This window comes from Chelonoidis abingdonii, chromosome 3 (genome assembly GCF_003597395.2).
Source record: "Chelonoidis abingdonii isolate Lonesome George chromosome 3, CheloAbing_2.0, whole genome shotgun sequence".
In the NCBI taxonomy this organism is placed as follows: domain Eukaryota; kingdom Metazoa; phylum Chordata; order Testudines; family Testudinidae; genus Chelonoidis; species Chelonoidis abingdonii.
Window position 1 is genome coordinate 71,808,500 of NC_133771.1, and position 25,358 is coordinate 71,833,857.

The window sequence follows — 25,358 nt, forward strand, 5'->3', positions numbered from 1 at the left end:
GACCCAGTCCCCCATTGTCATAGTGCCTTCCCCTTTGCCCTACCAAGAGAGTCAGTCAACCCAAGCCTCTGCCCCCCACAGGCAGCCCGTCTTGCCCCATCCCACCATTACTACGGCGCCAGTGCCTTCCCACCCCACACAGCCAGCCCCTGCCTTACCCCATTCCCCCACACCCACAGTGCCAGCCTCTTTCCACCTCACAAAACCAGCCCCTGCCTTGCCCCATCCCCCACACCCACAGTGCTAGCCCCTTCCCACCCCACACAACCAGTTCCTGCCTTGCCCCATCCCCCACACCCACAGTGCTAGCCTCTTCCCACCCCACACAACCAGTTCCTGCCTTGCCCCATCCCCCACACCCACAGTGCAAGCCTCTTCCCCACCCCACACAATCAGTACCTGCCCCCACACCCAGCATCGGGTCCGCTCCAGGCCTGCAGGCATGGCGCGGTGGCGGCGCTGCCCCCCCGGCACAGCGGGGCACTCACACGCTTCGTCGGCGCCGGTCTCCGGGTCTTCATCCGAAAAGGACTCGGCCCTATCCCCGTAGTTCGCGACCCCAACAAACTCATCTTCCTCCTCCTCCTCCTCCTCCTCCTCCTGCGGCTTCCTCGGCACCTGGCTCATCGCAGCTGTTGCGGGAGGTTCCGATTCGGTCCCTTCCCCGCGGGTCTTGGGACGGGCGGTGCTTGGACCGGAGCAGCCAGAACCCCGCGTCCTCCCAGAGGAGCGAGCGAGAGAGACTGCGTGACCCGAGTCACCTGACACAGCCGGGCGGTCACTCACTTACACAGGCACCGCCGCCACGCTCTGCACACGCAGGGCAGGAGCGTGCACCCTACCCCGGCACACCGCTCCGCAGGGGCACTGCTACACCGAGGGCCGGCTCCAGGCCCCAGCGCGCGGGGGGCGCTCTGCCGGTTGCCGGGAGGTCCGCACGCCTGCGGGAAGTCCACCGGAGCTGCGGGACGGGCGAGCGGCAGAGCGCCCCTGGCGGCGTGCCGCTGTGCTTGGAGCGGCGAAATGTCTAGAGCGGGCCCTGGCCACACCAAGCTCTGCCCCAGACAGTCACACCCACCGCCTCCCCCCGTCACTCACAGGCACTGCCACACCGAGCTGTGCCCCAGGCAGTCACACCCACAGCCTCCCCCTGTCACTCACAGACAGGCGCTGCCACACCGAGCTGTGCCCCAGGCAGTCACACCCACCGCCTCCCGCCGTCACTCACAGACAGGCATTGCCACACCTGAGCTGTGCCCCAGGCAGTCATACCCACAGCCTCCCCCCCTCACTCACAGACAAGCACTGCCACATCGAGCTGTGCCCCAGGCAGTCACACCCACCGCCTCCCCCATCACTCACAGGCACTGCCACACCGAGCTGTGCCCCAGGCAATCACACCCACCGCCTCCCCCTGTCACTCACAGACAGGCACTGCCACACCCAGCTGTGCCCCAGGCAGTCACACCCACTGCCTCCCCCTGTCACTCACAGACAGGCACTGTCACACTGAGCTCTGCCCCAGGTGGCAGCCAGTCACACCCATAGCCCCTGTCACTCACAAACAGGCACTGCCACAGTGTGCAAATGTCACTGAGCTGTGCCACAGACCAGTCACACCCACTGCAGACTCTCCCACCCTATCTCCCCATCTCTCACAGACAGACACTGCCACACCCTGCACACTGAGCTGTGCCCCAGACCAGTCACACCCAGCCCAGAGCCTAGCCCCGTCATTCACAGAAAGGCACTGCCACGCTGTGCACACCAAATCACACCCCAGAGCACCCATTCACATAGCCTACCCCCTTCATTCAGACACGGGCACCAGGGCTGTCCCTAGAGATTTTGGTGCCCTATGTAGCCCCCACACAAGGAGGGCTTCCCCAGGCCTCTGCAGCGGGGTGTGTGACCCCAGGCCTCTGCGGGGGGGAGGGGGGAAAGAACAGGCTTGGAGGGCAGGGGAAACTGCCCTCAGCACAAGCCAGCAGAGTGGAGCGGGTTGGGTCCAGGTCACCAGGGCCGGCTCTAGCAATTTCACCACCCCAAGCATGGCGGCACGCCGCGGGGGGCGCTCTGCCACTTGCCGGTCCTGCGGCTCCTGTGGACCTCCTGCAGGCTTCCCTGTGGGGGATCCGGTGGTGATCCCACGGCTCCGGTGGACCTCCCGCAGGCGTGCCTGTGGATGCTCCACCGGAGCCGCGGGACTGGCGGACCCTCCGCAGGCATGCCTGCAGGAGGTCCACCGGAGCCGCCTGCCACCCTCCCGGCAATCGACAGAGCGCCCCCCGTGGCGTGCCGCCCCAAGCATGCGCTTGGCGCACTGTGGCCTGGAGCCGGCCCTGCAGGTCGCTCTACTTTCTGCCGCCGGTGATTGCAGGGCAGGCCACCCCGCACTCACGGGGTGGTGGGAAGTGGAGTGACCTGGGCCCAACCCACTCCACTGTGGTCCCCTGGCTCCCAGCCTTGGGATTTGGGGGTCAGGGGGAGAACCACCCCCCAGCACTCACCAGTGGTGCGCCTGGGAGCTGGCAGAGAGGAGCGAGCTGGGGCCTGGTCACTCCACTTCCCGCCGCTTGGTGAGTGCAGTGAGTGCCCGACCCCTAATGCAGTCCCCCAGGATGTAGCTCGGGAAGGGGTGGAGTGGGGGCAGAGCAGGAGTGGGAAGGGGCGGGGGTAGAGCAGGGGCAAAGCAGGGGCGGGCACTTTGGGGAAGACCAGGAACGGCTCCAGTTTTTCTGCCGCCCCAAGCAGCAAAAAAAAAGAAATAGAAGACAAGCAGCGGCACTTCGGGGGCAGGTCCTCCCTCTCTTCCTCTTTGGCAACAATTTGGCAGACGTGCCGCCCTTTTGAATTGGCCACCCCAAGCACCTGTTTCCTACACTGGTAACTGGAGCTGGCCCTGGGGAAGAGGCAGAGCAGGGGTGGAGACAGATTTCCTGGCTGGCTCAGCCGGCCAGGGGATTGGGCTGGCTGCTGGAGCAGCACGCAGCTGCGTAGGGCACTAGGAAATTTGGGGCAATTTGGTGCCCCAAATTTCCTGGTGCCCTAGGCAGCTGCGTAGTTTGCATATGGGTAAGGACAGCCCTGATGGGCACTGCCACACTGTGCACAGCGTGCTGTTCCGCAGGCCACTCACACCCACAGCTTATCCCGTCATTTATAGATAGGCACTGCCACACTGTGCATGCAGAGCTATGCCCCAGGCCAGCCACCCACCCAGCATACCCCACATTGTTCCCACATACTCATTGCCATACTGTGCACACTGTCGTGCACTATGTCATTTACAGATGGGCTCTTAGACCCATACACTTTGGCATTCACACATATGCAGGAACACATACAGGCACTGGTATATTGTATACTCACACAGTTATAGACTGTACTTACAGAGAGAGATATCTGTTGTAACAGATACACAACACACACACAAAATTATTGATGTACACACTAGTGGAAGCTAGTTTTCACATATTTTAAAAAATCTACGTCTACTAATTCACACATGCACACCAATGCATATTCAGAGGTTCACCCATTTATACACATGGGCACTCAAACATGAAGGCACAGACATAATTAGTGGTACCATAGTGCCATAGCAGCATAGGGGAAAATCTCTCACCTAGAGGTTCACCTCAGGACCACCCCTGCCTTTCCTATAGGTCCTCATCTGGGCTAAACGACCAGTATCTAGATCTGGGACTGGTGAATCTAGGTGTACACCTTTCATCAGCAGCAGGGTGAACAGTGAGGGCTCAAATGGGCAGAAGAATCCTAATAAGGATTAATGGCCATCAAACCCCAGATGCCTGGCAGACAGGGCTGGCTCTAAGCACCAGCGCTCCAAGCATGTGCTTGGGGTGGCACTCTCCAAGAGGCGGCACTCCGGTTCCTTTTTTTGTTAGTTTTTTTTTTTTTTTGCTTGGGGCACAAAAAGCTGGGAGCCGGCCCTGAGCAGAGGTGAGCTGCAGCACTGGGGGGCGCAGGGAGGGCCACGGGAAGTAACCCTGGGGGGGTGGGGCAGAGGAACAGTTCCCCGCTGCTACCTCTGCTCCACTGCTGCCTGCTCCCCTGAGCACACTGCCGCTCCGCTTCTCCCCCCTCCCTCCCAGGCTTGTCCCGTGAATCAGCTGTTTTGTGGCAAGCCTGGGAAAGAGGGGGGACAAACAGAGCAGCAGTGGCACGCTCAGGGGAGCAGGCAGACCGGAGGTGAGCTGCAGCACTGGGGGCATGGGGTGGGTCGCAGGAAGTATCCGGGGGGTGGGGGGGGCAGAGGAACTGCTTCCCTCCAGCTCACCTCCGCCTCCTCCCCCGAGCTCACGGCAGCTCCACTTCTCCGGCACACCCGGGAGAGGAGGCGGGGCTGGGGATTTGGGGAAGGGGTTGGAATGGGGCGGGGAAGGGGCAGAGTTGGGGCAGGGCCAGGGGGCCCAGGAAAATTTTTTTGCTTGGGGTGGCAAAAAACATGGAGCTCGCCCTGCTGGCAGAGGACTCTCTTTAGACAATAGCAAGAGTCACATAGCCAAATTAGCAAGCACTGCAGGGCAGATACAGCACCCTTCAGCCTTCGAGCCTTGGCTCTCCTCTGAGTAAAGTTTGTGGTATCCCAGAGCATGCATCCTGCTACTATGCAGAGACGGGCTACTAGGATGATCCAAGGAATGGAAAACCTGCCTTATGAAAGGAGACTCAAAGAGCTTGGCTTGTTTAGCCTGGCCAAAAGAAGGCTCCAGGGGGATATGCTTGCTCTATATAAATATATCAGGATTAACGTTAGGAGGAGAGAAATTATAAGTTTAGTACTAATGTAATGGCGTCTAAGACTACCAGCGCTCCAAGCATGGTTCTTGGGTGGCACTCTCGCAAGAGCGGCACTCCGCGTCCGTTTTTTAGTAATTTTTTTTTTTGCTTGGGCCAAAAGCTGGAAGCCGGCTCCGCTCCTGTAGCAGAGGGCACAAGGACAAATGGGTAATACTGCGACTATTAGGACCAGTTCTAGACTTCAATTAGACAAAAGGTTCTCTAACCATTTAGGGATGTGAGAAGTTCTGACGAACAGCCTTCTCAGGGAGTATGGTTGTGCTAAAAACTAATCTGGGCTTTAAGACTAAGGCTTGAATAAAGAAACTATATCGACGAGATGTTATTGAGGATAGTTATTATGGGCATTGACTTGGATTTCTCAGTCAGAATAGTCTGCCTAATGGTAGGCTGTGAGAATGTGGCGATGGATGTGGGAACTGAGTTACTGCACGAGAATTCTTCTTTGTGGTTGCTGGCATGTAGTCTTGCCCACATGCTCAGGGTTTAGCTGATCTTCCATATTGGGGTCGGGAAGGAATTTCCTCCTCAGGCGGATTTGGGCGGGGCCCCTGGCAGGTTTTTCGCCTTCCTCTCAGACGTGGGCATGGGTCGCTTGCTAGTGGATTTACTGCGCAGCTTCGACGGTCTTCAAACCACAATTTTAGGAATTCAATAACTCAGTCATGGGTTAGGGGTTGTTATAAAAGTGGATGGGTAGGGTTCTGTGGCCTGCCTTGTGCAGGAGGTCAGACTAGATGATCATATTGGTCCCTTCTGACCTATGAGTCTATGAGTCTATGAGTCTATGCACCACAGATTGCACGTTAAACTATTCTGTGTGGACAATCTACTGGTGCCAACAGTTTCTACCCTCCCATCATCATTCATCAAACCCTTACAAAAAGACTCATGACGTGAATTTCCTGCTAGGCCTGAGAAGGTAAAAGCTGATAGTCAACAATCTCCACATGAGCAGTCTAGATGTGATGATTGCATGATTCTCGCTCGGTGATGGAAACAGAGGTCCTACTTAGGCAGCCAGACTTGGCCTGCCTCAATCCAAGGAGGCCCCTATAAAAGTTGGGGGTAAAAAAGGCTTGCCTCTCACCGACTCCTGGCTGGTTTCCCACAATCATCAGGATCTCCATTTTAAGTGAGAGAAAAAAAATTAAAAATGGACAGAAACTGACAATTGGATGCTGGATCGTTCTCACACTATTCGGCTCAATGGAAAATTGAGCTTGTAGAAGAACTGAAATTGTATAAAAAGAGGTCTACAGGTATCAAATAGATATTGCTGCCTTATCTGAAACTAGACACAAATGACAGTGGTACACTTAGAGAAAAAGAATACACTTTCTATTGGTCAGGCTACAAGGCAGATCAAAACATCAGCCTACACAGGGTAGGTTTTGCAATAGCAAACTCCATTGCTAATAAGTTACCACAGCAACCTACGTCAATATCTGAGCTCCTAATGATGTTGCAGATACTATTGTCCCACAACAACTCTCTGACAATAACAAGCACCTACGCCCCAACACTACTTGCTCCTGAAGAAATGAAGACTCAGTTGTACTGCCAGTTGAGTGACACTGTAAGAAACATACTCAGTAATGACAAAATTTAATTACTGAGTGACTTCAATGCTTGCATTGGAGATGACTACACCACTTGGAACAGAGACATGGGGAAATTTGGACATGGGTCTCTAAATACAAATGGAGAAAGACTCTTAATTTGGTGCGTGTGTGTGTGAGTGAGAGAGAGAGAGAGAGAGACAGCAAAAAAATACACAGATGCAGACAGAGAAAGCAGAAAGGAAGCCTGATTGATATCCAAAGAAGGAGTTGTAGCGTGACCCTGAGAAAAAGCTGAGAGAGCGAACTTGAAAGAGACTTGGAACTGTGAATAAAGAAACTGTCTCCTGATGTTTGATTTATTCTTTGTTCAAGGAAACAGACATTCTTGGTACATAAACAGCATTGCATCAAAGAAATACCTGATTCCAACATCGATTTCTCTCCCTAATTAAAAAAACATGGAACCCACCCCCAAAATCAGCTGACTGCTTAGGCCAAAAGGGGTAACAATAACTTTTTAACACACAAACAGTCCCATTGAAGTCAATGGAGTTTAAGAGAGCTCTCATGCTTAACATTATGCGCATATGTAAATTTGCAAGAGTGAGACTAGCCTCATTCTGCTTATGTTGAACTCAGTGACAAAACTCCCATTGATTCCAGCTGAGAAGGTAAAAGCTTCTTAACATATCCATTTATTTTATTCAGCCTTGTAATGCCGATCCCTTCTGAAACTTGTGGCTGAAACTTATTTGTTTATGTTGCTTATGTCTAAATAAAATGGGGTACGGACCTTGTCTTCTTACCTGTTTGTAAAGTACTATTTATGTGTATAAATATAGAATACATGTACAACACTACTTGCATCCGACGAAGTAGGTATTCACCCACGAAAGCTCATGCTCCAATACATCTGTTAGTCTATAAGGTGCCACAGGACTCTTTGCTGCTTTAACACTATTTCAGTGAGGGTACGTCTATACTACTGGATTATTCCGATTTTACATAAACAAGTTTTGTAAAACAGATTGTATAAAGTCGAGTGCACGCAGCCACACTAAGCACATTAATTCGGCAGTGTGCGTCCATGTACCGAGGCTAACGTTGATTTCCAGAGCATTGCACTGTGGGTAGCTAGCCTGTAGCTATCCCATAGTTTCCGCAGTCTCCCCCGCCCCTTGGAATTCTGGGTTGAGAGCCCAGTGCCTGATGGCACAAAAAACATTGTTGCCGGTGGTTCTGGGTACAGCCTCACCCCTCCCTCCGTGAAAGCAGCAGACAACCATTTCGCGCCTTTTTTCCTGGGTGAACTGTGCAAACGCCATAGCACAGCAAGCATGGACCCTGCTCAGATCAAGACCGCAGTCGTGGACATTGTAAACACCTCCGCATGCTCTCGTGCAGTCTATGCTGAACCAGGACCTGCAAAGCCAGGCGAGGAGGAGGCGGCTACGGCAGCGCGGCGACGAGAGTGATGAGGACATGGACACAGAATTCTCTCAAACCGCGGGCCCCTGCGCTTTGGAGATCCTGCTGGTAATGGGGCAGGTTCTAGCCATTGAACGCCGATTTTGGGCCCGGGAAACAAGCACAGACTGGTGGGACCGCATAGTTTTGCAGGTTTGGGACGATTCCCAGTGGCTGCGAAACTTTCGCATGCGTAAGGGCACTTTCATGGAACTTTGTGACTTGCTTTCCCCTGCCCTGAAACGCCAGAATACCAAGATGAGAGCAGCCCTCACAGTTGAGAAGCGAGTGGCAATAGCCCTCTGGAAGCTTGCAACGCCAGACAGCTACCGGTCAGTCGGGAATCAATTTGGAGTGGGAAAATCTACTGTGGGGGCTGCTGTGATGCAAGTAGCCAAAGCAATCATTAAGCTGCTGCTCTACGAAAGGTTGTGACTCTGGGAAAATGCAGGTCATAGTGGATGGCTTTGCTGCAATGGGATTCCCTAACTGTGGGGGGGCGATAGATGGAACCCATATCCCTATCTTGGCACCGGAGCACCAGGGCACCCAGTACATAAACCGCAAGGGGTACTTTTCAATGGTGCTGCAAGCACTGGTGGATCACAAGGGACGTTTCACCAACATCCACGTGGGATGGCCAGGAAGGGTTCATGACGCTCGCGTCTTCAGGAACACTACTCTGTTTAAACGGCTGCAGCAAGGGAATTACTTCCCAGACCAGAAAATAACAGTTGGGGATGTTGAAATGCCTGTAGTTATCCTGGGGGACCCAGCCTACCCCTTGATGCCATGGCTCATGAAGCCATACACAGGCAGCCTGGACAGTAGTCAGGAGCTGTTCAACTACAGGCTGAGCAAGTGCAGAATGGTGGTAGAATGTGCATTTGGCCGTTTAAAGGCGCGCTGGCGCACATTACTGACTCGCTCAGACCTCAGCCAAACCAATGTCCCCATTGTTATTGCTGCTTGCTGTGTGCTCCACAATCTCTGTGAGAGTAAGGGGAGACCTTTATGGCGGGGTGGGAGGCTGAGGCAAATCACCTGGCCGCTGATTACATGCGCGCAGCCAGACACCAGGGCGATTAGAAGAGCACACCAGGAAGCGGTGCGCATCAGAGAAGCTTTGAAAACGAGTTTCATCACGGGCCAGGGTACGGTGTGACTGTTGTGTTTGTTTCCCCTTGATGAACCCCCCCCCCCTTGATTGACTCATTCCCTGTAAGCAACCCACCCTCCCCCTTCGATTACAGCTTGCTTTCTAAGGAAATAAAGTCACTATCGTTTAAAAATCATGTATTCTTTATTAAAAGTTCATTATAAAAAGAGGGAGAGAACTGACAAGGTAGCCCGGGTGTGGTTTGGGAGGAGGATAGGAGGAAGGAAAAGGCCACTAAAAAAATTTCAAAATAATGACAGCCTTTTGGTTGGGCTGTCCACTGGGGTGGAGTGGGGGGGTGCACGAAGCCTTCCCCATGCGTTCTTACACATCTGGGTGAGGAGGATATGGAACATGGTGAGGGGTGAGGTGGTTACACAGGGGCTGCAGCGGCACTCTGTGATCCTGCTGCTGTTCCTGAAGCTCCACCAGACGTCGGAGCATGTCAGTTTGATCACGCAGCAGCCCCAGCGTTGCATCCCGCCACCGCTGATCTTCCTGCCTACACCTCTGATCTTCCTGCCGCCACCTCTCATCTCGAGCATCTCTCCTCTCTCCCTCCTATCCTCACGTTGGTCCCTCCTGTCCTCACGTTCACTGGCATCTTTCCTGTAATTTGATACCACGTCCTTCCACTCATTCAGATGAGCTCTTTCATTGCGGGTCACTTCCATGATTTCCGAGAACATTTCGTCGTCTCGTCTTTTTTTTCCGCCGCCTTCTCTGAGATAGCCTTCGGGATGGAGTAGGGAGGCTTGAAAAATTGCAGCTGCATGAGGAGGGAAAAAAAGGGAGAGAAGTATTTAAAAAGATACATTTTACAGAACAATGGTTATACTCTTTCACGGTGAACAACACTATTCACCTTACATAGCACATGTGATTTCACTACAAGGTCGCATTTTGCATCTTAATATTGAGTGCCTGCGGCTCTGGTGTTAGAGATCTCACAGACGCAGGTCCGGGCAGCAGAATTCAGCTTGCATGCGGCCATGGTAAGCCATTGTCTTTCGCTTCTGCAGCCTTCATATACACAGTGCCCTCCTTTCCCAAATACCAAGCAAAGCCCGTTGAGTGCTGCTTCTTTCCTGTTAACATGCAGCAGCAGAAACCACCCCCCCCATCCAATTCTCTGGGATGATCGCTTTACCCCTCCCCCCCGCGTGGCTGGTATCATGGAAGATCACTGCTAATCACCCCCCCTTCCCCCCCACCACGTGTGGCTGGTAGCAGGGAAGATCCCTGCTAGCCAAACGCAAAAAAAGCTCAGCGCCATTCATTCCCCCCCCCCCTCCCCTGCTTGGCTACCTGCAAGGAAGGATTTCTTTTAAGCAACAGGCAAACAGCCCAGTAGGAATGGCCATCTCTGTCCCCTTAATTAAATTCCTGAATTTCAACCAGGTTTACCATGAACGATATCACTCTCCTGAGGATAACACAGCGAGATAAAGAACGGATGTTGCTTGAATGCCAGCAAACACCGGGACCATACGCAGCTAGGCTTTGTCATGCAATGATACCAGATTACTTGCTACATGCATGGCGTGGTCAAGTGTCCTACCATGGAGGACGGAATAAGGCTGCCCTGCCCAGAAACCTTCTGCAAAGGCTTTTGGAGTACCTCCAGGAGAGCTTCATGGAGATGTCCCTGGAGGATTTCCGCTCCATCCCCAGACATGTTAACAGACTTTTCCAATAACTGTACTGGCCGCGAATGCATCCCAAGTCCTCAGGGCAAATTAATCATTAAAAAACGCTTGCTTTTAAACCATGTTTTATATATTTACAAAGGTACACTCACCAGAGGTCGCTTCCATGGCTTCATTGTCTGGGCTAGTGGCTTGGGAGGGCTGGGAGGGTAATTCCGTCTGGGTGAGAAAAAGCTCCTGGCTGTTGGGGAGAACGGAGTGCTGTGTGCTCTCTGCAAGCTCGTCCTCCTCTCCTCCTCCTCATCTTCCCCATCCGCAGAATCCTCAGCCATGGCTGAGATTACCACCCCCCTCGGAATCCACGGACAGGGGTGGGTAGTGGTGGCGGACCCCCCTAGAATTGCATGCAGCTCAGCGTAGAAGCGGCATGTTTTCGGCCCTGCCCGGACCTTCCGTTTGCTTCTTTGGTTTTCTGGTAGGCTTGTCTGAGCTCCTTAACTTTCACACGGCACTGCACTGAGTCCCTGGTGTGGCCTTTCTCCATCAATGGCCTTGGAAATTTTTTCAAATGTTTTTTCATTTCGTCTTTTGGAAAGGAGTTCTGTTAGCACGGAATCCTCTCCCCATATAGCGATCAGATCCAGTAACTTCCATGCAGTCCATGCTGGAGCTCTTTTTTGATTCTCAGGAGACTGCATTGTTACCTGTGCTGATGAGCTCTGCGCGGTCACCTGTGCTGGTGAGCTCTCCATGCTAGCCAAACAGGAAATGAAATTCAAAAGTTCGCGGAGCTTTTCCTGTCTACCTGGCCAGTGCATCCGAGTTCAGATTGCTTTCCAGAAGGGTCACAGTGGTGGACTGTGGGATACCGCCCAGAGGCCAATACCGTCGATTTGCAGCCACACTAACCCTAATCCGACATGGCAATACCAATTTCAGCACTACTTCTCTTGTTGGGGAGGAGTACAGAAACCGGTTTTAAGAGCCCTTTATATCAATATAAAGGGCCTCGTTGTGTGGAGGGGTGCAGGATGAAATTGGTTTAACGCTACTAAAATCAGTTTAAACGTGTAGTGTAGACCCGGCCTGAGTCAAAGGGACACCTGAAACATTTGAATAACTGGAGTTTGGATAATTGAGGGAGCAGGCTCAGTAAGCTTTGAAGTCTCCTATCTCTGACCCTCAGAGTCAAAAACAGCTGTGCTAGCTCACTTTATTAAAGAAAGAAAACCTGGTCTCTCTGGCTATGTCTACACTATGAAATTAGGTCAAATTTATAGAAGTCAGTTCTTTAGAAATCGTTTTTATACAATCAACTGTGTGTGTCCCCACACAGAATGCTCTACGTGCATTAAGTCGGCGGACTGCATCCACAGTACCGAGGCTAGCATCAACTTCCGGAGCGTTGCACTGTGGGTAGCTGTAAGTAGCTATCCCGCAGTTCCCGCAGTCTGCACTGCCCATTGGGATTCTGGGTTGAGATCCCAATGCCTGATGGGGAAAAACAGTGTCATGGGTGGTTCTGGGTAAATGTCATCAGGCCCCCCTCTCCCTCCCTCCCTCTGTGAAAGCAATGGCAGACAATCATTTTGCACCTTTTTTCCTGGGTTACCTGTGCAGACGCCATACCACAGCAAGCATGGAGCCCACACAGCTGACCGTCACCGTAAGTCTCATGGGTGCTGGCAGACGTGGGACTGCATTGCTATACAGCAGCAGCTCATTGCCTTTTGGCAGCAGATGGTGCATTATGACTGGTAGCCATTGTCATCATATTCCCTGTGCTCTTTTAACCGACCTCGGGAGGGGTGCCTGAGCAACTAGCAGACATGGAACTGTATTGCTACACAGTAGCAGCTCCTTGCCTTTTGGCAGAAGATGGTGTGTTACAATTGGTAGCCATCATGGTCATATTCCTGGATGCTCTTTTAACAGACCTCGGTGAGGTCAGTCATGGGCACCTGGGCAGATTCTTTCCACACACCCAGGAGATGATAATGCTAGCAGTCATAATGCAGCATCTTCTACCGAGCACCCAGGAGCTGACGATGGCTAGCAGTCAAACTGCACTAACTGCTGCCTCCCTAAAGATGTAAAAGATAGATGGAGTGGATCAAAACAAGAAATAGACCCAATTTGTTTTGTATTCATTTGCTTCCTCCCGCCCTCTGTAAAATCAACCGCCTGCTAAACCCAGGGTTTTGCTTTCGATCCTTGAGGGGGCCATTCTGTGTGTGACAGTTGTTCTTGTTTCTCCTTGATGCAAAGCCATCCCCTTTGTGGACTGTAATTCCCTGTAAGTCATGTCGTCAGTTGCCCCTCCCTCCGTCAGAGCAGTCTTTTTTTCGTGCCTTTTTCAGCCCAGATGCCATAGCACTGGGATCACTGAGCCCGCTGAGATCACCACGGCAATTATGAGCACTGTAAACACCACACGTAGTATTCTGGAGTATATGCAGAACCAGAACCTGCCAAAGCAAAACCAGGCAAGGAGGCGACGGCAGCACATTGACGAGACTGATGAGGACATAGACATGGATATAGACTTCTCGCAGAGTATGGGCCTCGGCAATGTGCACGTTATGGTGTTAATGGGGCAGGTTCATGCTGTGGAACGCCAATTCTGGGCCTGGGAAACAAGCACAGACTGGTGGGACCACATAGTGTTGCAGGTGTGGGATGATTCCCAGTGGCTGTGAAACTTTCACATGCATAAGGGCACTTTCATGGGACTTTGTGACTTGCTTTCCCTTGCCCTGAAGCACCAGAATACCAAGATGAGAGCAGCCCTCACAGTTGAGAAGCAAGTGGCGATAGCCCTGTGGAAGCTTGCAACACCAGACAGCTACTGGTCAGTCAGGCATCAATTTGGAGTGGGCAAATCTACTGTGGGGGCTGCTGTGATCCAAGTAGCCCACACAATAAAAGATCTGCTGATATCAAGGGTAGTGACTCTGGGAAATGTGCAGGTAAGTCGATGGCTTTGCTGCAATGGGATTCCCTAACTGTGGTGGGGCGATAGACAGAATCCATATCCCTATCTTGGCACCGGAGCACCAAGCCAGCGAGTACCTAAACCGCAAGGGGTACTTTTCAATGCTGCTGCAAGCACTGGTGGATCACAAGGGACATTTCACCAACATCAATGTGGGATGACCAGGAAAGGTACATGACACTCGTGTCTTCAGGAACTCTGGTCTGTTTCAAAAGCTGCAGGAAGGGACTTTCTTCCCAGACTAAAAAATAACCATTGGGGATGTTCAAATGCCTATAGTTAACCTTAGGAACCCAGCCTACCCCTTAATGCCATGGCTTATGAAGCCATACACAGGCAGCCTGGACAGTAGGCAGGAGCTGTTCAACTATAGGCTGAGCAAATGCAGAATGGTCGTAGAATGTGCATTTGGACATTTAAAAGTGCGCAGGCGCAGTTTACTGACTCGGATAGACCTCAGCGAAACCAATATTCCCATCGTTATTACTGCTTGCTGTGTGCTCCACAATCTCTGTGAGAGTAAGGGGGAGACGTTTATGGCAGGGTGGGAGGTTGAGGCAAATTGCCTGGCTGCTGATTACACGCAGCCAGACACCAGGGCATTTAGAAGAGCACAGCAGAATGCACTCTGCATAAGGGAAGCTTTGAAAACCAGTTTCATGACTGGCCAGGCTATGGTGTGAAAGTTCTGTTTGTTTCTCCTTGATGAACACCCCGCGGCTTGGTTCACTCTACTTTCCTGTAAGCTAAACATCCTCCCCTTTCTCCTTCGATCACCACCTGCAGAGGCAATAAAGTCATTGTTGCTTCACATTCATGCATTCTTTATTAATTCATCACACAAATAGGGGGATAACTGCCAAGGTACCCCGGAAGGGATGGGGGAGGAGGGAAGGACAAGGCCATACCGCACTTTAAAACTTAAACTTAAAAACATTAAAACCTATTGAAGGCCAGCCTTCTGTTGCTTGGGCAATCCTCTGGGGTAGAGTGGCTGGGTGGCTGGAGGCTGCCTCCCTCCCACTGCCTTCTTGTGCGTCTGGGTGAGGAGGCTATGGAACTTGGGGAGGAAGGCGGTTGGTTACAAAGGGGCTGTAGCGGCTCTCTACTCTTGCCGCCTTTCCTGCAGTTCAACCATATGCTGGAGCATATCAGTTCGATGCTCCAGCAGTCGGAGCATCGACTCTTGCCTTCTGTCAGCAAGCTGACGCCACCTATCCTCTTCAGCCCTCCACCTCTCCTAGCATTCCTGTTGTGCTGTCCTGCACTCTGACATCATCTGCCTCCACGCATTCTGGTGGGCTCTGTCGGTCTGGGAGGACAGGAGTAGCTCTGAGAACATCTCATCCCGAGTGCATTTTTTTCGCCTTCTAATATTCACTAGCCTCTGCGAAGGAGAAACATTTGCAGCTGCTGGGGGAAAAGGGAGATTGGTGGTGAAAAAGACACATTTTAGAGAACAATAGGATCTCTCTTTCCCGTTTTACGTTGCTGTTCACATTACACAGCACATGTGCTTTCGTTCAAGATAGCATTTTGCCTCTTGTATTGAGGGCCTGCTGGTGTGGTGTGAGATCACTCACGCAGTGCCAGGCAACAGAATTTGGCTTGCAGGCCGCTATGGTAAGCCACAATCTTTTGGCTTCTTCAACCTTCATAACATGTGGGAATGGTTTCAAACAGCAGCACCCTCATTTCCCATACCAAGCGGCTGTTGGGTTGGCCATTTAAAATGTGTTTGCAGTTTAAAAGGAGGGGCTGCGGTTTGCCGGTTAGCGTGCAGCACAAACCCAAATAACTCCCCACTCCATGCTATTCTCTGGGATGATCACTTCATCCCTTCCCACGCCACATGGCTAACAGTGGGGAACATTTCTGTTCAGCCACAGCCAAACAGCAGAGCAGGAATGGGCACCTCTGAATGTCCCCTTAATAAAAGCACTCTATTTCAACCAGATGACCATGAATGATATCACTCTCCTGAGGATAACACTAGAGAGAGAGAAGGAACGGATGTTGTCTGAATGCCAGCAAACTCCAAGATTTCTGCTCCATCCCCACAAGTTAACAGACTTCTGCAGTAGCTGTACTGGCGGCAAATGCCAGGGCAGATTAATCATTAAACACGCTTGCTTTTAAACCATGTGTAATATTTACAAAACTACATGCACCAGAGGTCCGTTCTCTGCCTACAGAGTCCGTGAGCATGCGTTGGATTGGTTCGGGGGTACTGGCTCCAGGTCCAGGGTGAGAAACATATCTTGGCTGTTGGGAAAACCAGTTTCTCTGCTTCCTTGCTGTGAGCTATCTTCAATCTCTTCGTCATCATCTTCCTCATCCCCAAAACCCGCTTCCTTGTTGCGTGATTCTCCATTGACAAAGACAAAGCACAGGGTTGGGGTAGTGGTGGCTGCACCCCCTCGCATGGCATGCAGCTCAGCGTAGAAGCGGCATGACTGCGGATCTGCCCCGGACCTTTCATTTGCCTCTCTGGTTTTGTGATAGGCTTGCCTTAGCTCCTTAATTTTCACACGGAACTGCTGTTATGGCCTCTGTCCTTCATGCCCTTTGAGACTTTTTCTAATGTTTTGGCATTTCGTTTACTGCAATGGAGTTCAGCTAGCTTGGATTTGTCTCCCCATATGGTGAGCAGATCCTATACCTCCCGTTCGGTCTATGCTGGAGCTCTTTTGCAATCCTGGGACTCCATCATGGTTACCTGTGCTGATGAGATCTGCACTCACTTGCACCTTGCCACGCTAGCCAAACAGGAAATGAAATTCAAAAGCTCGCGAGCCTTTTCCTGTCTACCTGGCCAGTGCATCTGAGTTGAGAGCGCTGTCCAGAGCGGTTACAATGGAGCACTCTGGGATAGCTCCCGGAGGCCAATACCGTTGAATTGCGTCGACGCTACCCCAAATTCAACCCAGCAAAGCCGATTTCAGCGCTAATCCCCTTGTCGGAGGTGGAGTAAAGAAATCAATTTAAAGACCCCTTTAAGTTGAAAAAAGGGCTTCGTTGTGTGGGGTCCAGGCTTAAATTGAAGTAACGCTGCTAAATTCAACCTAAAATCATAGTGTAGACCAGGCCTCTGAATCTATAGCTTTGCTCCTTCATATCTTTTAGGAGCTTCTAGAACTAAGTTGCAAAACAGATTCAGTTCAGAAGAATCTCTTGAACTGCGGGATTAGAACTCCAGCCAAACCTCAGGGGTCATATCCAACCCTTAGATAACAGAATTTAGGTTAATCAGAATTTGACTAATCAAGGCCTGACTGTATTTATAGATTATAATATATATTATTATTGTATATATTAAAGGGTAGGGTTAAGTATGCAACTTCAAATTGCATATCATATATTTGAATTGGGCTGTCTGTGCCTGATTTAGACTGGAAGTTCCAGGGACAAGATGACTACATCATTTTCCATTTATTGTATCCAGATACTATGGCAATGGACGATATAGTAATAGCTAAGGCCCGGATCCTGCAAAGACTTGAGTTTAACATTGCATATGCGAGTAGTTCTATTGATTTTAATGGGACTACTCACATGCATAAGTTAAGAATGTGTATAACTGTTTGCAGGATTGGAGACAAAGATACCAAACACATCCAATAAATAATTATCAGAAGGTGCAATGTGACTCGCAATATTATTATGGAACAGAAGTGAAGTAAAGGTAAGATCAGGGCCGGTGCCAGGGTTTCTTGCGCCCTAGGTGCATGGCCATTTCGCCGCCCCGCGCTGATGCTGTGGCTCCAGTGGAGCTGCCGCAGGCATTCCTGTGGAGGGTCTGTTGGTCCGTGGCTCCGGTGGAGCTGCCACAGGCATGCCTGCGGGAGGTCCACCGGAGCCGCGGGAGCAGCCAACCGTCCGCAGGCATGACTGCGGCAGCTCCACCGGAGCCGCCTGCCGCCCCCCGGCAAAATGCCGCCCCCTCAATAATCCTGGCGCCCTAGGCGATTGCCTAAGCTGCCTAAATGGTAGCGCTGGCCCTGGGTAAGATACGTCTACATCAGTGATTATACACATGTCCATGTGCATGATTGTGCCATAACCACATTGTTGTGCACACCATAATCCCAGAAGCACTTGAAGCCAAGTAAAGGGCAAGTAAGCTAGCACACCTGAAGGATGTGAGTAAATACATGCCTCAGGTGTGGCACAGCCCCATACCCATGCCAGTCTGCAGTGTGGATAGGGGTAAAAGATATATTCCAGATCTTGAGTTTCAGTAGTTCTTCAGTCCCACAATGCAACGAACCCTTTTCTTCCTGACCATTAACCAATCTAGAAAGGTGCCTGTCCCCCCATTTCCATCAGTAGTCATGAGCTGTGCTGACCACCTCAGAACAGTTTTCCACTGCACTCTTTTGATCAGTACAGGTGAACATGCAGGTGATGCTGCTCTGAGAGTGGCTGCCTAGCTCACTGACCACACTGGGGTGCTGATCAGTGTGTGATCAGTGTACATGACATCCTCCATTAGTTCAACTAGAGCAACAGGAACATATACCTGTACTGGAAATTTTCATGGAGGTTGGAGCAGGTGGGCATTGAACCAATGCTGGCCCAGTGCTGGGAACAGATCAAGCACCTAAAGGTCCTGTATAGAAGGGCAAAAGACTCTAACTGTCAGTTTCAGAGGGCTCATCATACATGCTGCTTCTACAACTAGCTGGACTGGTGACTGTCAAGGGCTCCCAGTACAGAGCATGAAATGTGTCATGACCCCTCTTTCAATCCTACCGTTGGGTACATCGTCCAACAGGATGCTGAGGATAGCCAGGCCGAGGAGGCAGCAGGGACTGCAGAGGATGTCCCAGAAGACCCAGATGACAAAGAGCACATGATTTGGCACCTTTACCTGGAGAAGTCATTTGAGGATGCCCCTTCTGACGAACCCAAGGAGGACCCTGAGCTGTGGCAGGAATCAGAACCCAAGTCTGGCACGTTACAATGGACTCCCACACTCCCCACTAAGATCCCCTTTTGCTCTGGTTTCTGGTCAAATGGATGCGAGGAAGCAGGAGACATAGTATATCTTCCTTTTAGTAAAGGCTTTTGACATCATCCCACATGACAGTCTCATAAGCAAACTACGGAAATGTGGTCTAGATAAAATTACTATAAGATGGGTGCACAACTGGTTGAAAGACCATATTAAAAGAGTAGGTCTCAATGGTTTGCTGTCAAACTGGAAGGGTGTATCCAGTGGGGGAACTGGTCAATATTTTCGTTAATGACTTGGATAATGAAGTGGAGAATGTGCTTATAAAATTTTCAGAGTGACACCAAGCTGGGAGGGGTTTCAAGCACTTTGGAGGACAGGATTAGAATATGCATTTGGTAGAAGCTATGTCTGAAAAATAGATTATGAATGAACAATCATTGTGCCCGGGTTGGTGTATTTCTTGGCCAGTAGTCAATGTGTGTTGGTCCTAGGGCCGCATGGACTGGGGGAAGGGAGGGATCAGGTTTAGAAAGGTCCTGGTTGGGGATGACCCAGCAGTAGAAAAATAGTTGTCTCTCTAAAGTTAGTAACAGTTATCTTTTGTCCCTTGGAAGATTACAATTTCAGTGTTTCTACCCCATCACCTCTTATCTTACAGTCACCTTTTATATGGTAGCTCACAGGAGCTGACTTACTGAGTTGCTGGGAGGGTACTCGACTCCTGCTCCGCTCCAGACCCTACCCCCACTCCACCCCTTCCTACCACTACCCCTACCCTGCCTCTTCCCACCCCAGCTACACCCCAGGCCCTGCGCCCACTGCACCCCTTCCTCCAAGCCCCTACCCCCACTTCGCCTCTTTCTGCCCCTGCCTCACCTTTTTCTGCCTCCTCCTGGCCACCTCTTCTGCTCTGCTCCTCTCTCTCCTTCCCACCTCCTGCACACTGCGGAACAGCTGATCTGCGGCGGGCGGGAAGGGGAGCAGCTGACTGGCAGGGCCGCTGGTGGCCAGGAGGCACTGAGCAGGGAGAAGGAGGTGCTGATCTGCAGGGCTGCCAGTGGGTGCTGTTTTTTTTTTCTAGCCCTGGAGCACCCATGTTGTTGGCGCCTATGTGGGAGCTGGGGTAGGATGGGGTGGAGATAGAGGTGGAGGTGGTGTGGTTGTTAGGTCTTGGAAGGGAACAGTGTGGTTGTCTGAGGAAAAGTTAGTCACAACAATCCTTTCTTCCTTGGAAGATTACAAAATGTTTGCCATCCCTAGTGCCTGGCTTCTCCCCACACCGAGTCATGCTGCACAAGCTGGGGAAAATGGGGATGGTGAGAGAATTATCCTATCTGGCAGTTGGATAAGCTCAGTGTAGTGTCCCTTTGCAGTAGAGAGGCAAGGGTCTTGTGGTGCTAATCTGAAACTTCAGAGAACCAAATAAAGTTGTGGGGTGTCTTTCTTTCTCTGTCCATTTCACCATTGTTAGGCAGGCACAGGGGAAGGATTTTCTGGTGATGCTGGGGAGAGGAGGGTGGTATTTCTGTGGTTTGCATCTCCCTTTGCATGGGAACTCTGTATGCTAGCTGAGAATATAGTTAATTTCCAGCTGAATGACTTCCCAATTCTGTAAGCATATTTCAGCAAATTTCTGAGGTAGTAGGAACTCCGAGTCTTGAGGTTCAATGGCAGTGCAAATCTGCTTGGTCCACATTCACAGCTGACCAAACCCTTCCATTCAGCAATATATAGGGGTGATCATTAGCAGAAACATCTCTCTGGCATAGATTACCAGATCTCCTTCACAGGACTGGAAAGCCACCTCTCTTTTCCATTCTGGTACCTTTTAAACAGGTATGTTCTCCAGATGTTTCCCAGACTTTAAAGAAGAGATTGCTAACTGGTAATATAGCCCCTGGAAGCAACTGCCAACTCCCCCACCCCAACCCCCTTGAGACACTTTGAAAACTTTACATTTGAAAAACATAAGTACATTTATCTCACCATTATTTGCCTCTGCTCCTTCCTCATAGGCTGCAAAAGTTGTCTGAGAACCAAGGAAAGTCTAACAGTCACATTCCTGGAATGCTGACAAGTAACACAATTTTAACCTTCTACATCATAGTTATGTTATGTCGGGGGATTACTCAGTTACTTCTAAAAAAAAAGAAAATATGCTATGCTTCTCTTTGAATCAGCAGGTCCTTTGGCTCCTGAGAGGGAAACCTTTCTGCCAGGAGGGCAGGCGCAGCATCCCACACACAGTGGAGGCAGATGGAGAAGGATGCTGGAAAACCTGCTCATAGGGATAGAGAAGAGGAACTACACCTGTATCCGATATAAGGAAACCTGATAGAACATGAATTCGGATATAACCCGGTAAAGCAGTGCTCTGGGGGGGCAGGGCTGCGCACTCCGGCGGATCAAAGCAAGTTCGATATAACACAGTTTCACCTGTAATGCACTATGATTTTTTGGCTCCTGAGGACAGCATTATATTGGGGTAGAGGTGTAGTAGCCGTCTTAGTTCCTCAAGGCATGGGAGCATTGGGCTCTTCAGCAGGAAGAGACACTGAAGAACCAATTTACAGCGCAGGAGCCACACCATAAGGAACAGGACGATGCCCACAAGGAACAGGAGCATTCCCTAATGAAGAGGCTCATAGAACTGGTAGCCAAATTAATTCAGGGTCTATCTGCTTTTGAGGTCACTGCACCTGTCTGTAAACTATCACCCCCTCTTCCTTCTCCTGCTGCCACACAGGATGCTGCTGAGCATAAAGTATGTAGCCCCACATGTACATGCCAATGTTCCATCATATGCTTTTCCAGCAGCTGTACAGGGTGTAAAGATGTCCCTCAGCACAGTCATATATCATCTTCTGTCTCCTTGCTGTGCCAAGATGGCACATCTGGCATCCCTTATTTCCCTTGCCCACTGGGGACCAAGACCAGTGTGCACAGTTTGTAAACCAGACTTGTTCTGAGCCCACTCAAGACAGAAGCACTTCTCTTTACTCTCACAAATGTTATGGAATGTGGAGCATGCAATGATTATACAAACCAGCGCTGTCCACATTGGCATCCAGACAGAATAGGAAGCACCAAAAAGATTTCAGCATGCCCTATGACTATTTTGCAGCTACTGTGTTTGTAGTCTTTTTTTCCAGGGTAAATGATGCTGGGTATAATTCAATGAGCCGAGGCAGGAATGGGTATGCACTGTCCCCAAAAATAACAATTGGTACAGACACACTGTAGAGAACCATATCATTTCTGTGGAATAAAGTCCTTTCTTCAAGTACAATCCTGACCTCTTCAACATCTTGGCATCATGAACCTTTCCAGTGTTTACCCAATTAATATTCATGAATCTGCCTCTAAATCTGTCCACTAAACCTTGCAGAACAAGCAAATAGTAACCTTTTCAGTTCACATAGTCACTTGCCCTTTTTTGTGAACAAAGTATTGGTATGTGTGTGACATCTGATAGCCCCAGAAAAGTTCAGAAACCTCATCTTCTCAAATCCAGCTATTATTTCTGCAACTTTGATTATTGCAACACCCATAAGTAGATCACAGTGCTAACTGCCTCACAAACCTGCACCACAGTGCTGACTGTGGATTTTCCAATCCCCAAGTGATTTGCAATTGACATTTACCTGTCTGGTATTGCCAGCTTCCAAAGGGCAGTAGCAACCCGCTCCTGCACAGTTATGTCTTCCTTGAATCAAACGTTCTGTCACTGGGAGTTTGGCATAAGCTCCTCATACAGCTCCAGGACGATCTCTTTCCTCATTTGGAAGTTCTGAAGCCTCTGTTGATCACCCCAGGTTTCCAAAACTCTGTGATCCCATGACCCCATACTGGTTCTTTTATACCACAGAATCACAGAATCATAGAATATTAGGATTGGAAGGGACCTCAGGAGGTCATCTAGTCTAACCCCCTGCTCAAAGCAGGACCAATTCCCAACTAAATCATCCCAGCCAGGGCTTTGTCAAGCCTGACCTTAAAAACCTCTAAGGAAGATGATTCTACCACCTCTCTAGGTAACCCATTCCAGTGCTTCACCACCCTCCTAGTGAAAAGGTTTTTCCTAATATCCAACCTAAACCTCTCCCACTGCAACTTGAGACCATTACTCCTTGTTGTGTCACCTGGTAGCACTGAGAACAGTCTAGATCAATCGTCTTCCTTAGTTATAATTGGGGACACATCAGATGAAGTTCAGTAGAGGAGGATAGGACCTTGGAGTATTGGTTGATCACAGGATGACTATGAGCTGCCAATGTGATACAGCCATTAAAAAGCTAATGCGGTTTTAGGATGCTGTGACGAGGGAAGCCGGGGGCTCAACCCTCCCTGTGGAGGAGGGAGCCACACCGGCCTCGTCACTGTTCTCACTGGGTCCTGTCCCTCGGGTTCGCAGGTCCCATGTCTGGGCGTTCGGCCCTGTGGAGTGGACTGGGGACACGGCAAAGTCAGTTGGGCGCTGCCTTGGACGCAGGCGGGCCCAAACACAGTGCACTGGCTCTGGCCCTGTGGGCAGGGCAGAGCAGGACAGAGTCACAAGGGGCCGGCCGTGGTTCGGGTGGGCGCCAAGCACAGTACACTAAGCTCTGGCCCTTTGGGGCAGGGCAGAGCAACAACAGGTCAGAGGCGGAGCTCTGGCCCTTTTGGGCGGCAGACACACAGTCAGAGGAGGCTCTGGCCTTTGGAGCAGGGACGAGCAACAAACAGTCAGAGGGAGCTCTGGCCCTTTTGGGGCAGGGCAGTAGCAACAAACAGTCAGAGGGAGCTCTGGCCTTTTTGGGCAGGGCGAGCAACAACATCAGAGGAGCTCTGCCTTTTGGGGCAGGGCAGCGGCAAGCAACACACCGGTAGCTGTGGGGAGGGGATCTGCCACCCGGCTACGGGGGCAGGGGGAACGCAGGCCCCCCACTCTCTGCGTTCCAGCCCGGGGCCTAATAGCGGCTGTCGCCACTGTAGCGGTCAGTGGGATCCAGCCCAAAACACCTGACAGAGTGATCGCGGGGGGATCCAACCGAAACACACTGACAGTGATCAGTGGGGATCCTGACCGTACACCGGTCATCGCTGGCTCCGGGGCTTCTGCGGCTTGACTGTGGTCCCAGCCTCGGCCCTCCGGCTGGATCGGTTGGACTCCTGGATCGCTCTACCTTGCCTCCCGTAGCACTGGGTGGACCTTGCCCTGCCGGGTTCGTCTACCATCATGGGTTTCTCCCATCCGGGCTTAGATCCGGGGTACTCCTGGGTAGCTGGGCCGAGGTCCGGTCGGAAGTTCCTCAGCCGTAGTTGGGGCTTGTGGTGCGGTGGTAGTTCCCACAGCTCAGGGTCGTGGTTGCAGCGGGTCGGTTCGCAAGGCCTGGTCCCTGTCTCGGAGCTCGGCAGCCCCCAGACGACGAGGGGTCCGGCACGTCTGCTCTCGCCGGCTGCTGAGCTTCCAACTGAAGGCGCGCGCCCGGCTTTTATTCTTTCCAGGTCGCGCCTGACCTTTGAGGGGCGGGGCTTCTGCCCGGAAGTTCCGCCCTGGGGGAGAGGACGGGGCTCACCCTCCCTGTGGAGGAGGGGAGCCACACCGCCTCGCTACAGATGCATCAGGCGAGTATTTCCGGCAAAGATAAGGAGTTGTTAGTACCATTATACAAGGCACTGGTGGACCTCATCTGAATACTGTGTGCAGTTCTGGTCTCCCATGTTTTTAGAAGGAATGATTCAAACTGGAACAGGTACAGAGAAGGGCTACTAGGATGATCCGAGAAATGGAAAACCGTCATATGAAGGAGACTCAAGAGCTTGGCTTGTTAGCTAACAAAAGAGATTCGAGGGAGATATGATTGCTCGATTATAAATTATATCAGAGGGATAAATTCTAGGGCAGGGAGAAAGGTAGCAGGGGGCGATGGCGGAGCTGGTCCTGGCCTGGCGGCGGCAGGGATAACCGGGGGTATCTGGGGGGAGGAATTATCTAAGCTTAGTCCAATGTGAACATAGACAAAGGATTAAACTGGACACTGGAGTAGATGAATTAGACAAAGGTTTCGTACCATTAGGAGTGAAGTCTGGAACGGCCTCCAAGGGAGTGCAGTGGGTGGCAAAACATATACGTTCAGACAAAGCTTAATAAGTTTATGGAAGGGATGGTATGGGATAGCCTAATTTTGCAATTAATTTGGCAACTGATCTTTGATATCAGCAGGTAAGTATGCCCAGTGGTCGTGATGGGATATGATCTGAGTTACTACAGAGAATTCTTTCCTGGGTGCTGGCTCGTGAGTCTTGCCCCATGTTCAGGGTTAACTAATCGCCATTGGGGTTGGGAAGGAATTTTCCTCCAGGGCAGATTGGCAGAGGCCCTGGAGGTTTTTCGCCTTCCTCTGCAGCATAGGGCATGGGTCACTTGCTGGAGAATTCTTGCAGCTTGAGGTCTTCGAACACAAATTTAGAGGACTTCAGTAACTCAGACATAGGTTAGGGGTTTGTTACAGGAGTGTGGATGAGATTCTGTGGGCCTGCATGTGTGGCAGGAGGTCAGACTAGATGATCATAATGGTCCTGTTGACCTTAAAGTCTATGAGTCTATGACTGGAAAAGCCTAAGTGCTGACAGGTAGTGCCATCTTTAAAAAAGGGAAAAAAGAGGATCCAGGGAACTACAGGGCAGTCAGTCTTCACCTCAGTCCCTGGAAAACTCATGGGCAGGTCCTCAAGGATCATTGAAGCACTTAGAG

At 51.1% G+C, this 25,358-nt stretch overlaps 1 protein-coding gene and 1 long non-coding RNA gene across 4 annotated transcripts in view; one reads left to right on the forward strand and one right to left on the reverse strand.

Moving 5' to 3' along the window:
• The window catches only part of RRAGD (Ras related GTP binding D), a 38,243-nt gene extending 37,280 nt beyond the window's left edge, over window positions 1–963 (reverse strand). Inside the window, exon 1 of one of the 3 annotated variants that reach the window (XM_032779585.2) lies at window positions 489–963. In XM_032779585.2, the coding sequence (XP_032635476.1) occupies window positions 489–627 (139 nt within the window). In that variant the 5' untranslated portion in view covers window positions 628–963. The remainder of the gene's footprint in view (window positions 1–488) is intronic. The other 2 variants (XM_032779587.2, XM_032779586.2) reach the window with 2 other exon arrangements.
• The window catches only part of LOC142046567 (uncharacterized), a 1,033,250-nt gene that overhangs the window by 22,840 nt on the left and 985,052 nt on the right, over window positions 1–25,358 (forward strand). The gene's annotated exons all lie outside the window — the stretch shown is intronic.